Source organism: Podarcis cretensis, assembly GCF_951804945.1.
Source record: "Podarcis cretensis genome assembly, chromosome: 7".
NCBI classification, from domain to species: Eukaryota; Metazoa; Chordata; class Lepidosauria; order Squamata; family Lacertidae; genus Podarcis; species Podarcis cretensis.
In genome coordinates this window covers 5,126,890-5,143,662 of record NC_137176.1, presented here as the reverse complement: position 1 = coordinate 5,143,662, position 16,773 = coordinate 5,126,890, and the positions used below count along the sequence as shown (strand labels likewise).

Here is a 16,773-nt window from a genome sequence, read left to right as displayed (position 1 = left end):
CACAAGAAAAGCAGTAAGTACTAATAAAGTACACAAGTTAAAATTACAGGTATTTAATGCTTCACTGACCAAATTCTCCAAATGCAGAATATGTTTAAAACAAAACAAAGCAACACATTTAAATAAAGAATATATATAAAAAAATACAGGTAAGTATTTCTAGAAAGGCAGATTAATTTACTTTTAATTATCTCAAAAGATAAACCAGTGCTTTGGTCATGGAACAAATTAAGTTCGCCATAAACATTTTTGCAACACATATCACCTTCTCTCAGATAAACCTGCCTGAACATTAAGATCTTCAATCAGAGGCCCTCTTTTAACAACAGTTCTGAACTGCCTTCTAAACTGAGGCAGGTCAAGAAAGGGCCTTTTGTGTTGTGGCACCATTCCTCTGGAACACCCACTTCAGGAAATTTGTTTAGCACTGAATTCTATATCTCTCCAATGTCATGCAAATATCTTTTTTAATTTTTAATTTTTAGTCTATGCCTTCCAGCATGCTACAAAGCTGGTTTTAATCTGCTGGCTTTAATTGTTTTTCAGTATGCTATTTTGTGTGGGTTGCTGCTAGTTTTATTATTTTGTTGTTTTAGCTTTTTAAAACAGCTATAAGCTACCTCAGGGAGTTTTTAAATCTAATCGTAACATAGAAATGTTTTAAATAAAATAAAATAAAATAAAATACCAGAGACACTGATGCTTCAAACTCTTAGTCTCACTATCACAATAGCAATCATGCTCAGTAGTGTGAGGCTGATTTAATGGCTACAATTACATATGATAAAAGTTCCCAAATGTTCCTCAAAATGTATTACTCACCTGCACTGATGAATCACCAAGTATTTGTTCCTGTTTCTCACTGCCTTGCAGAGGCGGAATGTTGGGGCTGAAAACCATGAGGTCACTTTTGATGCCAGCTTCACCACTCACACCTGCCAGGATATGGCTATGACGATTTGAATATGACCAGCTACCCACTTCACTGGCACATACGAGGGTGGCTGTGCCAGGGCCATATATCATAGCCTCCTTTGCTTGAGATTGGCATCGCAGGACAATGTATATTATGATTGCAAGCAGAAACAAGCTGGACACTGAGCAGATGGCAATGATTAGGTAGATGTTGGCACTGCCTGCAAGAGGCTTTGGGTTCCCTCCTGTTCTTGGAAGGTGAACATCAGTACGGGTGAGCTGGGTGCTTGCCACCAGTGTCACACTTAATGTAGCAGTGGCTGACAACATTGGATTCCCATGGTCCTTCACCAAGACCAGCAGATTCTGGCTGCTACCACTAACTTCTCCCTCATCAAGGGCACGTGTAGTGCTGATCTCTCCACTGTACTGTCCAACTCGCCATGGACCACTTGTCCCCTCGTGCATTTCATACCGTAGCCATGCATTATAGCCTGAGTCAGCATCCAGGGCTTGTATTTTCCCCACTATATGCCCAGCCATCACAGGGATCACTAGCAGAACTGGGTTTTCTTCTGCCATTCCAGACACTGCAGGTGCATTGTCATTCTCATCGACCACAAAAACCTGAATAGTCACATTGCCACACAAGGAGGGCAGCCCAGCATCCTTGGCCCTCACTTGGAACTCCAGCAGCTTCACCTCCTCATAATCCAAGGGCTGCAATGCATAGACCTTCCCGCTCTCTGAGTGCACCGAGATGTAGCTTGTCAGGGGCCAGAGCTTCTCATCGATCCAGTAGCTGACCAGCGCATTCTCAGCCACATCTGGATCTGAGGCAGACACAGTGAAGATGTGAGCACCAGGTGGGTTGTTCTCCTTCACAAAGACTGTGTAAGATGGTTGTGCAAAAGTGGGTGCATTGTCATTCACATCACCAATGGGCACCACCAGACTGCTGGTGGCTGACAGCGATGGAGCCCCCTGGTCTTGAGCTGTTACAAGCAGCTTGTATTCAGCCACCTGCTCCCGATCCAGAGGCTCAGACACTACCAGAGAGTAGTAATTCTTGAAGGTGGACACCAACTTGAAGGGAAGTTCAGGGGGGTGCAGGAAGCAGCTTATTTGTCCATTGGCCCCAGAATCCTGATCTGAGACACTGATCAGGGCCACCACCATTCCAGGCAGGGAATCCTCTGGCACTGGCACCAGGAGAGATTTTAATGACATCTCAGGGGCATTGTCATTGACATCTAGCACTTCAACCACAACACTGCAATATCCCGTCATTGGATTGCTCCCTTTGTCACTAGCTTGTACCTGAATCTCATATTGGTGATTTTCCTCAAAGTCTAATTTTTCTTTTGTTCTTATTTCCCCATTAACAGAATCTAAGGCAAATATATTTTTTAATTTAACAGGCACATGATTCTGAAATGAGTATGTAATCTCCTTATTGATTCCCTCATCCATATCTGTGGCATTCAATTTGACCACTAATGTCCCTCTTAGAACATCCTCTGCCATTTGGACTTTATAAACTGACTGATTAAAGGCAGGTGCATTGTCATTTTCATCAAGAACAGAAATCACCAGCTGTGCTGTGCCACTGAGCTCTGGCTTCCCCCCGTCGGTGGCTGTGAGCAGCAAACGATGCTTAGCTCTCACCTCTCTGTCTAGAGAGGTTTTTAAAAGGAGTGCTAGTGATGGACTTTCATCGTGTTTCCTCTGAACATCTAGACTAAAGTATTCACTGGGGCTGAGTGTATAGGTGAGGTGAGAATTTGGACCAATATCTGCATCAGAAGCTCCCACCAGAGGGAAAAATGATCCAGGCATTCTCATTTCTGAAATAAAGACATCTTGTTCTATTTGAGGAAATGTAGGAGCATTATCATTTATGTCCTTGATCTCCACCTCAATATGAAAGACCCTCAGAGGCTTATCCACAATCACCTCCAGGTGAATGGCACACAAAGGGCTCTTGCCACACAGCTCCTCCCTGTCTATTCGAGAGTTAACAAACAAAATCCCATTCTGAACATTTACCTCTAAATAATCCCCTTGGCTTTGAGACTCCATCCGGAACATCCGAGGCACCAGCTCCTCCACCTCCAGTCCCAGATCCTGGGCAATGCGGCCCACAAAGGTGCCATGCTGGGATTCTTCAGACACTGAATAATGGAGCTGGCCGCTCCCTCTCTCCCAAGCCATGCAGATGAAAAACAGCTGCAGCAGCTGCCTTCTCGCCAAGCAGCATCGGAGCAAAACAACCATAGCAATGGTAGGTCTTATTCCTGGTTTTAAAAATTAAATCCACTCTTTCGTGATGGCATTAAAGGCTGGGAATCAGTCAGTTGTTACGCTGTTGCATCCATTCTGTCCTCTGATGGTCTTGTTCTTTCTGAATTGCTGGGAGGGGCTTTGATCTTTGTACCAAAAGAGCGTTTTGATTTTCAGTGGATAGCGACATCTTGTGACAAATCAGTATTAGTGGCATACAAATGTTCCTTCCTTCTTGTTTTCCCTATTTTTCTGGCACTATAATAAAGTAGAATTCGTTTGCATTTTGCTGATATTGTATTGTAATATTTTTTCCTTGAAAACTTAGTGTCTCGTAACCACACCACAGTATTTTTTTAAAGAAATAAAGCCTAGGTAGAGAATACATGTTGACTTAATTGGCCAAAATTAAATCAAAATTGTTTGGCTCCCCTAGAGTTTTGTACTGGGTTACCCACATTGTTAGAAGTGTTCTACTCATTTTAGAAACTCTTATTTTTGTTTCTTGGCCATTTTTCCTTCACTATGTTTTCACAAGGGGCCAAAGGGGCCATCCTCACTGGCAAGTTTATCTTGTCACCAGTCCACAGTCCTCCCATCACCCTATACAATGAAGGCCAGGCCACTGTCACAGTGCTGACAGCCTGAGTGCTGAGCAAAATCCCTCTGCCATGTCAACAAAGAAAAAGGAAGAACAAAAAGTGTCACAAATGATGAGTCATGATTGTTGGAAGTCACAAGATAACCTACCTACATATGCCCAAGCCAGTCTTGCACTGTTTCATTTGGGTCTATCTGATTATGCTTCCTTTATGCCAAGCTTTAGATTTTAAGTTCCTCGGAGCACAGACATATCCTCTTTCACTCTATAAAATACCATGCACACTGATGGTGCTATTTGAATAGTTAAGGGCGAACAATCATAAGTTTCAGTGCATACTTTATTCATGGAGCTCTAATTCAAACAGTGAAGTGGTTCGATCCAGAGAAATTAATTTCTTCCTCAATCTGTCAGCCTTTAAAGGCCTGAGGAGTTCTTTATTCTAAAGAATATTAAAAGGAATCTTTATGAGAACAATGAGTTGTTGGGATTTTTCAGGGAAGCGGGCATGCTGACAAATTGAATAGCATATCTGGATTTTGAAGTTGAAGAGCTCTGTTCTCTTGGGTTCGTTTGGTTTACTATGATTCTATGCAACCTGCCCTCCAAGTAGCTCAGAGCAGAAGTTTCCCTGCTCATTATTTGCACAACAACCCTGTGACGTAGAACAGGCTAAGGGATAGTGATGGCCCAATTGCTGTAATGGTTTTCAACAAGGACATTGGTTAAACAAATGGATGCAGAAATGCAGCCGTTTGGTCATGTAATTCCAAACTGTTCTTATCATCTGGTTTTACTTTGTCATTACAAATAAAATTAAGATACATGATACTAATCACACATTATAAAAAGACATTTTCTCACTTGTTCTGAGCCCAAATTATTCCTGTTTTGCCTGAAAGCCCACCATTACTGTAATTCCACCTTATTTTTACGAATGGGTAACAAAAAAACGATGCTCTTGCAAAAACTACCTTTGCAAATATTTTCAGGATTACTTTCTCCTATCTTGTTCTTATCACACTGGAATCTTGAAGCCCAGGTCGTAATACATATGGTTGTGTCACCTCTTATCATACAGATTAGGCTGAATGATAATGAGTGGGCCTAGGCTACCTTGTGCAATTTGTGGCTGAATGGACATCTGAAGCCACTTCTAAGATTGTTGCTGCTATGTCATCATCATGATCCTACCCAAGAGTAGGTCCCGCCAAATAGTTTTTCATTTTAAAAAGTGTCAATAATGACTAATTGTTAATGCAGGATAGGTAAAGGTAAAGGGACCCCTGACCATTAGGTCCAGTCATGGCCGACTCTGGGGTTGCGGCACTCATCTCGCTTTATTGGCCGAGGGAGCCGGAGTACAGCTTCCAGGTCATGTGGCCAGCATGACTAAGCCGCTTCTGGCGAACCAGAGCAGCACACGGAAACACCGTTTACCTTCCCGCTGGAGCGGTACCTATTTATCTACTTGCACTTTGACGTGCTTTCAAACTGCTAGGTTGGCAGGAGCTGAGACCGAACAACAGGAGCTCACCCCCGTCACGGGGATCTGAACCGCTGACCTTCTGATCGGCAAGTCCTAGGCTCTGTGGTTTAACCCAAGCGCCACCATTGAAAACTTGACCACTTGAAATTTTTGAAAACTTGAAAAAAAAATTCTTTCTTTTGTTGTCTTTCTTTTATAGTCTTTAAAATGTTAATAAATATAATTTTTTTAAAAAAAATGAAAACTTGACCAGAGTTCACAGAAAAGTCAGGGATTTCCACAGTGATAGCAATTTGAAAGGAACCAATGCATTGAAACACATGCATGTCAGAGCTTCCTCGAGACTAGGGTACATCATAGGACACAGGCATCTAACCAAGCTTCCTACACCCTTTCCTGCAAAGCTACATCACAATTAAAGAGATTTAAGCCTACATATCCAAAATACCTTGTCCTCAGGGAAAGCTTCAAACAGCTAAGGACGTCAACTAGACAGATCCCTTCACTTCTCAAAGTAAGGGAAGAGTGAATTCCTCCTCCACACCTCCTACTGCGCTGTAATATTCTTACAAATATTGTAAGTATGGAATGAATTTTATACTTTTTTATACCTTTTATACCTTTTTTATTGTAAGCAAAATTGTACCTGTCTTGAGCCCGGGTGGAAGGATAGGCAAGAAATTCAATTAAGAAAGAGAACAGATAAATATATAGAAGTGCACAGAGCAATCATGCCCCATTGTCTCTGTATATGGTGTCCTATAGTATAATGCCATGCATTCAAACGAGAAAGGAATACAAGAGCATCAGTTACAAAGATTCTTAAGGCTTCCATGTGACTCACCTCTCCAGATAAATTTGGAACAAGCTCCTTTGCATTTCCTACTCCTGTGTTCACAGCAAAGACAGGAATATTGGGACTGAAAACCATGAGGTCATTCTTGATACCAGCTTCCCCAGCCACACATCCCAGGTTGCGACTATGACGTTGTGAATATGACCAGCTACCCACTTCACTGGCGCACACTAGTGTGGCTGTGCCAGGTCCATACCTGGAACTGTCCTCGAGCTGAGACTGGCATCGCAGAGCCACATACACAACGATGGCAAGCAGGAACAAGCTGGACACTGAGCAGATGGCAATGATCAGGTAAATGTTTGTAGTGTCCACCAGAGGCTTTAGGCTCCCTCCCATTCTGGAGAGGTGGGCATCAGCTTGAGCTGCCTGGGTGCTTGCCACCAGGGAAATACTCAACGTAGCTGTGGTTGACTGTACAGGCTTGCCATGATCCTTCACCAGCACCAACAGAATCATGCTATTGCCTACCCCCTCTGTCTCATCCAGCGCATGTGTAGTACTAATCTCACCACTGTACAGCCCCACACGCCAGGAGCTACTACTTCCTTCATGCAGCTCATAGTGCAACCAGGCATTGTAGCCCGAGTCAGCATCCAGGGCATGGATCTTGCCCACCATATGTCCTGCAGTAACAGGAACTACCAGCAGGATGGGGGCCTCTGCTGCCTTGGAAACTTCAGGTGCATTATCATTCTCATCCACCACAAAGACTTGCACCGTCACATTGCCACACAGGGAGGGCAGTCCAGCATCCTTGGCCCTCACTTGGAACTCCAGCAGCTTCACCTCCTCATAGTCCAAGGGCTGAAGAGCATAGAGCTTCCCACTCTCTGAGTGCACCGAGATGTAGCTCGACAGGGGCCAGAGCTTGTCATCCAGCCAGTAGCTAACCAGGGCGTTTTCAGCCACATCTGAGTCTGAGGCAGACACCGTGAAGATGTGAGCACCTGGTGGGTTGTTCTCCTTCACAAAGACAGTGTAGGAGGGCTGAGGAAAAGCAGGTGCATTGTCATTCACATCACCGATGAGCACCACCAAGCTGCTGCTAGCTGACAATGATGGAGTCCCTTGGTCTTGGGCTGTCACCACCAGTCTGTATTCAGCCACCTCCTCGCGGTCCAGGGATTCAGACAACACCAGTGAGTAGTAATTCTTAAAGGTGGATATCAGCCTGAAGGGAAGTCCATGTGGCCACAGGGAGCAACTAACTTGAGCATTGATGCCTGCATCACTGTCCGATATACTCATCAGGGCCACCACTGTCCCCAGTGGGGAGTCCTCAGGCACTGGCACAGACATGGATGTCACAGACAGTTCTGGAGCATTGTCATTCACATCCAAAACTTGGATCAGAACTTTGCAGTGTCCAACCAAAGAGTAGGACCCTTGATCAGCAGCTTCCACTTGCAATTCAAATAAGTTAATATCTTCAAAGTCTATCTTTCCTTTGGTTTTGATTTCACCTGTGTTAGAATCTATGGAAAAAACCTGCCTTAAATGGGGAGGCATCATATTGCTAAACGAATACAGTATTTCTTTATTTGTTCCTTCATCCAAGTCATAAGCAGTCAAAGTAATGACTGATGTTCCCTCTGTGATGTTTTCCAGCAGATGCACCTCATACACAGACTGGTTAAACATTGGTACATTATCATTTACATCTAGTATAGTTATTTTCAGCTGCACTGAACCAGTTAGCTCTGGTTGTCCCCCATCAGTGGCAGTAAGCAATAAATGATGTACAGAGATTTTTTCTCGATCCAGGGCATTGTATAGCACAAGTGCTAAAGATTTACTGAGATCTCCATGCTTTTCTTCACGTAGCTGAAAATGATCATTTGGACTAAGGATGTAGGTAAGCAGACCATTTGAACCAATATCAGCATCTGAAGCTCCCTCTAGTGGAAAATAGGAGCCCAGCAGCCTAGATTCCAAAATAAATAGTTGGTGTTCATTTACTGGGAAAATGGGGGCATTGTCATTTATGTCCCTGATCTCCACCTCTGCATGGAAGATCCTGAGGGGCTTGTCCACAATCATCTCTAGATGAATGATGCAAATGGGACTCTGAGCACACAGCTGCTCCCTGTCAATTCGGGAATTCACAAACAAAACACCATTCTGTACATTTACCTCAAAATAGTCCTCCTGTCCTTTGGAAACCATCCGGAACATCCGAGGCACCAGCTCCTCCACCTCCAGCCCCAGATCCTGGGCAATGCGGCCCACAAAGGTGCCATGCTGGGATTCCTCAGGAACGGAATAATGGAGCTGGCCGCTCCCCATCAAGCAGGCTGTGTGAAGCACCATCAGCTGCAGCAGCTGCCTTCTCTCCATCTCCATTGATCTGTGGTTTCTCAGAATGATGGCCAGAATGTGAGGTTTCCTGATGCTATGAATTCATCCTTTGGTTAATGAAAATTGCTCTTGAAAATCTGGAATCTGCTTTGTCTGTTATATTTTGATGGTATCTGGGGTTTTCCTCCGGATTCTTGCATCAAATGATTTGCTTTCCATCTGAGGGCAGGGCAGCAAATCCCCTTAGGTTTCCTGAAGAGATTTTGTAGGCAAGAGTGACACCATGTGTCTGAATTCGCAAGCACAGTGGTTTAGCAGGGCTTCCAAAATTGTTTTTCCAGGTTTACAGACTCTTCTGATATTTTAATTATTAAATAATTTTTAATCAACCTCATTATTTTGTTAATAGATTATACAGTGTTTATCTTCCCAGATTATTCACCAGGGCAGGGCAGTCTAAATATGTAACACCAATTCCAGCATGACTGTACCCGCTACTAATTACCGGTAGTTTCCAGGCTCAATTCAAAATGCTGGTTTTGATCTATAAAGTCTTATGTGGCTCAGCACTCCAATACCTCAAGGACCATCAATCCCCACATGAACTGATCCAAACCCTGTGATCATTCTCTGAGGCCCTTCTTCATATGCCCCCCCACAGGAGTTCTGAAGTGTAGCAACACAAAAACAGGCCTTTTCTGTGGTGGCTCCCCATTTATGAAACGTTCTCCCTAGGGATACTTGCCTGGTGCTCTCTTTATTTTTAGGTGCCAGGCAAAAACTTTCCTTTTTATCTGGACTTTGGGCCCTTAATTTGTAGGGTTTCCAGTGCATGTGGCCCCTCTTAGTGTAAGACCTGTCTTTTATTGGTATAGATGTGTTGGTTAGGGTTTTTTTTATTGGCTGTGTTTGTTGTAATTGGTTTTGCTGTTTATATTTGTTTTTGCTTATAGTCACTTTTGTGAGGAAAATGACTAATGATGATGATGATGGCAGTGTGGTGCAGTGGTTAGAGTGTCAGGCAAGAAGCTGGGAGACCCAGGTTCAAATCTCCAGTCAGCCATCATCCTCACTGGCTCAACCAACTTCACAGTGTTGTTGTGAGGATAATATGGAAAGGGGCAGAACAAGGTGTGCTACCTTGAACTCCTTGGTGGGATATTTTAGAAGGTTTGAAATTTTATTTGCAATTGCTTGCAATTCACATTTTTCACAGCCGCTGTGCACCTTCCATCACACTGTCCACTATCATCCCAAGGTCTCGTTCTTGGTCTGTAACTGCCAGGTTAGATGCCATAAGCATAAGTGCGGAGAAGGGGTTGCCTCAATGTGCATTGATTTCCACTTGCTTACATTGAACTGCATTTGGCTCTTTATTCTCATTCACCCAGTTAGAAGAAATACTTTCAGAGAAAAGTGAAATCCCTCCTTGTTTTAACCCTCTGATGAACAATTTGGTATCATTAGCAAACTGACGACCTCACTGTTCACACCTAATTCTAGATAACCTATGAACAAATTAAAAGTGCAGGTCCTGATTCCTGGACCAGCTCCATGAATTGGCTACTGGGGACACAGAGTCACGGTGGTTCCTGACCTACCTATAGGGCTTAGTGCAGAGGAAAACGTTACATATTACACACATTACAACACATATTACACCTGTGCTGAAAAGCCTGCACTGACTGTTAATTTGTCCCTAACTGCGGATAATATTGATAAAGGCAGTCTGTTCATCTGGTCCCCCAAACCAGGGTTGGGTAGGTTTCATTAAGAGGTGTAATGGTTATGTCTCCAGTCAGATGGAATACACACCATGCCTTTAAAGCTACAAGTCCCAGCACCCTTAACAAACTACAGTTGCCAGGATGCTTTGAGGCTTTGAATATAAAGCTATGGTACGTACGCAGACAGAATCTCAGGTCTACAGTTGGCCTCGTCCACACTAGAGCATAATTTGGATTTGAAGCTGCTTGTGTTCTCATTAATTTAACTCCATCCACATGTTGTCCAAGCAAAGAACTGTGATCTCACACATTTTACCTTCTAAATTCAGATTTCCCCAATCCAGAGATAATTGAGTAAATTCCCCCAAACCACTGCACTTTGGGTAATGGATGCTTTGCATCAGGGTTCTTCCTGTGAGTGGATCAATCCTTCACTTTAATTCTTCCCCTTCCCCTGTGTCCAATTTTCATTTCTTTTCTGGCAGCACTTGTGCTTACCTCCAGCAGCCTCCCTCCGGAAGCAAGCGCTGCCTTGAATTGTTTATTTATTTTTCATCACCCCAAATAATTATAGACGGGGGGGGGGGAGGGGAGGGAGCATTAAAAATAAAAGTTGTCCTTCCAGTTATGGGATGCAGGAAAACGAATGACAAAAGAAGTGCAACCTTGCCTGACGTGGAGCAACAAATTTTTTAACTAACCTTTTGTGCAAATCTTTTTACAGCATTGTATTTCCCAATTTTTTAAAAAAAATTAAAAGGCGCTATTCACAGAAAAACAATACCTGCCTACATGCCCAGAAATGACCTCACATTTTCTGGCTTGGAGGGACACCCACAAATATTCTTTAAAATTCTTTTGACTGGAAATCTGGAATATTTGAAAACTTGAATTTCTACAAATAAAGAAGTTCCCTAAACAACTAAACAAATGGCGCACATGCCAACACTCAACTCCAGGTATCCAGAACTTAGTAAGGGTGGGAAAGTACTAGCAACATCCTCCCCACAACTACAAATGAAAAATAAAATAAAGACCAGGAACCCACAACAGGTATTCAGAAGCCTCTGACACTGGATGCACAGGATAGCCATCATGACTAGTAAAGGTAAAGGGACCCCTGACCATCAGGTCCAGTCGTGACCGACTCTGGGGTTGCACGCTCATCTCGCTCTATAGGCCGGGAGCCGGCACTTGTCCGCAGACAGCTTCCGGGTCACGTGGCCAGCGTGACTAAGCCACTTCTGGTGAACCAGAGCAGCACACGGAAACGCCATTTACCTTCCCGCCGGAGAGCGGTCCCTATTTATCTACTTGCACTGTGAGGTGCTTTCAAACTGCTAGGTTGACAGGAGCAGGGACCGAACAACGGGAGCTCACCCCGTCGCGGGGATTCGAACCGCCTACCTTCCGATCGGCAAGTTCTAGGCTCCGTGTTTAACCCACAGCACCACCCGCATCCCCTGAGCCATCATGACTAGCAGTTATCAACAGCCGTCTCCTCCTTGAATTTGCCCCATCTTCTTTTAAAGCCACCTAGGTTGATGGCCATCCCTGCCTCCTGGCGGAGTGGATTCCCCAGCTTGACTATGTGCTGTGTGAAAAAGTACTTTCTGTTATCTCTCCTAAATCTTCCAACCTCCACCAGTTCCAGTGATATGAGAGGGAGAAAAACTTTTGAAGGAATGACCGCTGGGTGTGGAGCACACTTCCACCCACAGACAAAGCCACAGCTGTCTGAACATCATGCCCTCTATCTAACCTTAGCTCTCTTAGTGCTCTGCCATGCCCTGTCTGTGACCTTTGTCTCCTTCATCATCCATTGTTCAAGGGGAAAATGACGCGGTGGAAACAGGTGCCAAAATAACTTTGTACCACCCCTCAATCTCGGGATTGGAAGATGTGTAAAGGTCACAGTCCAAAATGTATCTGACTGGTTTTGCATATTGTGCTAATAAAAGGAGCCTCTACAGAGCTAGCTGGCAGCTTGTCTTGGAGCATGCTTGCCAGTGTGCTTCTGCACAGCTCACCTGCATCCAACCTCCTGTCGTCCGCCGTTATTCTTATAACTTTTCTCTCTCCACTTTCTCCATGCCATGCATATGTTATACACTATTTTATATTCTATCATGTCTCCTCTTACTCACCTTTACTCTGAACTAAAAAGTTCCAAATGCTGCAACATTTCCTTATAAGGGAGTTGCTCCATCCCCTTGATCACTTTGGTTGCAATTTTCCTAACTTTCCCCAACTCTGCAATATTCTTTTTAGATTAAGGAACTAAGAAAAGAATTCTCATGTTACATTCCGAGCCAAATGCAGAGGAAGGAACAGATCTCTTTGTCTTGCTCCTGACAGAGGATATTCATCAAAAAACAAGCAACTGAAAAAGGCAAGATTACAGCTGAGGCTCCAATACTTTGGCCACCTCATGAGAAAAGAAGACTTCATGGAAAAGACCCTGGTGTTGGGAAAGATTGAGGGCACAAGGAGAAGGGGATGACAGAGGACAAGATGGTTGGACAGTGTCCTCAAAGCTAATAACATGAGTTTGACCAAATTGTGGGAGGCAGTGGAAGACAGAAGTGCCTGGTGTGCTCTGGTCCATGGGGTCATGAAGAGTCGGACACGACTAAACAACAGAACAACAACAACAATCTTCCAAATAACCAGGTACAAGTCAAGCATCATTTGAAAGGTGTTGCTTTCTGACCAAATACAAATACAAAATCCTTAACCAATATTTGGAATATCAGTGGCATACTTCTTAATGGGGTTCATATGGACCTTGGAAACATTAAAATGTGATTACAATGTATTCCTGTTATTGCACAAATGTTCTGAACAAACTATATGAAATAAAAGAGGGGTTACTAACCGTTGCACAGAGCAGATCCTGCGGTTTTCCATTTTCTGCATAAGCAGGTATGTTGGGGCTGAAAACCATGAGGTCGCTTTTGGCATTGGAGTCTCCTGTCACACCCAGGATGTGACTGTGACGATTTGAATAGGACCAGCTGCCCACCTCACTGGCACACACCAGCGTGGCTGTTCCAGGACCATACACCATGGCCTCCTTAGGCTGGCAATGGCACCGCAGGGCAATATACGCAATGATGGCCAGCAGGAACAAGCTGGACACTGCACAGATGGCTATGATGAGGTAGATGTTGATGTTATCTGCAAGGGGAATGGGGCTCCCTCCCCTTCTGGGAAGGCGGGCATCAGCTGGGAGGGCTTGGACACTGGCCACCAACGAAATACTCAGCGTGGCAGTGGCTGACAAAGCGGGCTTCCCATGGTCCTTCACCACAACCAGCAAACTATGACTGCTGCTGCCCTCTGCGTCTTCCAGGGCACGTGTTGTACTGATCTCACCACTGTACAGTCCCACCCGCCAAAGCCTACTGGACCCCTCATGCATCTCATAACGCAGCCATGCGTTGTAGCCGGAGTCAGCATCCAGGGCACGGATCTTGCCCACCACATGCCCAGCTGTCAGGGGAACCACCAGCAGCGTGGGAGCCTCCTCTACTGGTACAGTCACAGCTGGCACATTGTCGTTCTCATCCACCACAAAGACTTGCACCGTCACATTGCCACACAGGGAGGGCAGCCCAGCATCCTTGGCCCTCACTTGGAACTCCAGCAGCTTCACCTCCTCATAGTCCAAGGGCTGAAGAGCATAGAGCTTCCCACTCTCTGAGTGCACCGAGATGTAGCTCGACAGGGGCCAGGGCTTTTCGTCCAGCCAGTAGCTGATCAGGCTGTTCTCAGCCACATCTGGGTCCGAGGCAGACACAGTGAAGATGTGAGCACCTGGTGGGTTGTTCTCTTTCACAAAGACTGTGTAGGAAGACTGAGAAAAAGCAGGAGCGTTGTCATTCACGTCGCCAATGGGTACCGCCAGGGTACTGCTGGTTGATAGTGATGGAGTCCCTTGATCCTGGGCAGTCACTACCAGCTTGTATTCTGCTTCCCGCTCCCGGTCCAGGGGCTCAGCCACCACCAGAGAGTAGTAATTCTTGAAAGTGGACAATAGCTTGAAGGGTAAGTGGGAGGGCGTCACAGAGCAGCTCACTTGCCCATTAGCCCCAGAGTCTCTGTCTGAGATGCTGATCAGAGCCACCACTGTCCCTGGTGGGGAGTCCTCTGCAACTGGCACAGATAGTGACTTCAGTGACATCTCAGGGCTATTGTCATTCACATCCAAAACCTTAATGAGAACTTTGCAATGTCCAGGCACAGGGTAAGCACCTCTATCTGTTGCTTCAATTTGAATATCATATGCTGTACTCTCTTCAAAATCCACCATTCCTTTCACTCTAAGTTCTCCATTGTACGGATCTATGCTAAACATTTCCTTTATACTTGGAGCAACAAGGTTGCTAAATGAATAGGAAATCTCTTTATTAATTCCCTCATCCAAATCGCTTGCCTCCAGTTTAATAACTAATGTTCCCATTGCAGAGTTTTCCAATAATTCAGTTTTGTAAACTGATTGGTTAAAGGTAGGTGCATTGTCATTGACATCGACCACAGTGATGATCAGTAGGACTGTGCCAGTAAGTGCTGGCTGCCCACTATCTGATGCTGAAAGGAGCAGGTGATGCTCTGCAGATACTTCACGATCCAGTGGTCTTTTTAATGTCAGAACCAAAGACTTGCTGTGCTCATAATTCTTTATCTCTTCCACAGAAAAATATTCATTGGGGCTGAGCTTGTAGTTTACTTGGCCATTGCTACCAATGTCTGCATCAGAAGCTTCTTCTATTGGGAAATGGGAACCTTGCACTCTTGATTCTAAGACTGCTAAATTCTGCTCTCTGACTGAGAAAACAGGGGCATTGTCATTTATGTCCGCAATCTCCACTTCTACATGGAAGACAGTCAGGGGTTTATCCACAATCACCTCCAGGTGAATGCTGCATATCGGGTTTTTACCACACAGCTCCTCCCTGTCTATCCGAGAATTAACAAACAAAATCCCATTCTGCTCATTTACCTTGAAATAGTCCCCATCTCCTTGGGACTCCATCCGGAACATCCTGGGCATGAGCTCCTCCACCTCCAGCCCCAGATCCTGGGCGATGCGGCCCACAAAGGTGCCATGCTGGGATTCCTCAGGCACGGAATAATGAAGCTGGCCGCTCCCCATCAACCAGGCTGTGTGAAGCAAAATCAGCTGCAGCAGCTGCCTTCTCCCCACTGAAGAACAGTCTCCCCATAGAGCAACCATTTCAGAAATATTTCATATATTTTATATATTACTTCATGTCACAGCTTTATAAAATATATTTTTTAAAAATTTAATCCAGCTCCATAGTATCCATTTTGCTCATCCATCCATTTGCAAGCACAGAAAGATATCTGATGACAAAGAAGGGGAAGAGCCTTGTGTACACCCTTTATTCTTAGCAAGATATTTAAGCAGAGAGCGACATCGTGCGACTAGATGGGGAAGTACAGTTGCCTTATATGAGAAGGCCTTCTTGGAAAAGCATAAAAGTTTACTTGAAAGATATGTTTATTATATTCTGCATGTATCTTTTCATTTGCTGGTAATTGTTGCCATTTCAGTTCTATGATTTTGATAGTCTCCAACTTTTAAAATCATAGTTACAAACAACAAGATTCAATTATTGCGTGGTTTACAACTTAATAGCGAAATCTTGAAATTAGTTTTGGTTTCAGCATTTTAATGCAAGGGAAAGTGTTGATGGGAATATGATACATTGTCTACTGGAATTTGAAAATAAAGGGCTTTCCCTCTAGGGGTTGTTTTTCCACTTTAGTTAGTGAAAATCTCAGCTGAACTGTTGATAAATCAACTGCAAATAAGGAACTAGGAACAAAATTATACACTAATGACCACAAAAAGTGAGAGGAAAGCTGGGCAATTTTGAGGCAGAAGATCGAAGGAGGCTGCAACTTATTTCTCCCCACTTCATTATTCCTATTTCTATACACGCCCATATGTTTCTGAGCATGGGGTGTCTCACCATTCAAGTAAACTGTGTCCTGCTTGAATGTGGGTAGTGTTCAGACATGAATAGCTCAGACAGGTAGGTCCCTAAAGACCAAGGATACCTTCCCTTTTCAGATTTTTGTATGGCTTTCATCTTATAATTTCAATTTCATTGCCTTGGGTGGGTTTAAGGATTCTTAGAACCATCTGCTTTACAGAAATCATATACTGTATTTTGCCAAGTTAAAAGAAAGCTATCTTTCTATGTAACTGTGATTCTCCAAAAGTGAGGGGGAATTTTTTTTAAGACTTTCACAAAATACGGAATTGTTAGCATACAGATGTGTGCATTCATCTATGTTTTAGGGGACGCTGTGAACACTGCCAATCCCAAATTAATTTCATGAGTGCACCTATATAAACCTACTATAACACTACAAGGGGAAGAATTTGGATGGATTTTCTAATGAATATATAAAATCCATCCTCCCCCCCGTTAGTGTGTGTTGCCCCCTTTAAGTTGCCATGTCCCAATGCTGCAGTCAAAATAAACTCAAGAACTAGCAGGATCCCCCTGTCAGTGTATAATTCTGTTTCATAATATAGGTACAGGGGTATACCTAGGGGATGGCA

At 44.2% G+C, this 16,773-nt stretch overlaps 1 protein-coding gene and 2 pseudogenes across 3 annotated transcripts; all 3 read right to left on the bottom strand.

The window, feature by feature from the left end:
* Nucleotides 1-804: 804 nt before the first annotated feature.
* On the bottom strand, nucleotides 805-3,129 carry LOC307219544 (protocadherin alpha-3-like; the record flags this gene model as incomplete). Its single annotated transcript, XM_079982799.1, has 1 exon — nucleotides 805-3,129. The coding sequence occupies one exon, from the start codon at nucleotides 3,127-3,129 to the stop codon at nucleotides 805-807; it is 2,325 nt and encodes a 774-aa protein (XP_079838925.1).
* A 672-nt stretch (nucleotides 3,130-3,801) lies between these two features.
* LOC307219543 (protocadherin alpha-8 pseudogene) lies at nucleotides 3,802-8,490 on the bottom strand (annotated as a pseudogene). Its single transcript has 2 exons — nucleotides 6,133-8,490; nucleotides 3,802-3,864 (listed from the first exon to the last, which is right to left on the bottom strand). The product of its transcript is annotated as a protocadherin alpha-8 pseudogene (transcript).
* Nucleotides 8,491-12,996: 4,506 nt separating this feature from the next.
* LOC307219542 (protocadherin alpha-5 pseudogene) lies at nucleotides 12,997-15,330 on the bottom strand (annotated as a pseudogene). The gene has a single exon. The product of its transcript is annotated as a protocadherin alpha-5 pseudogene (transcript).
* Between the last annotated feature and the right edge of the window lie 1,443 nt (nucleotides 15,331-16,773).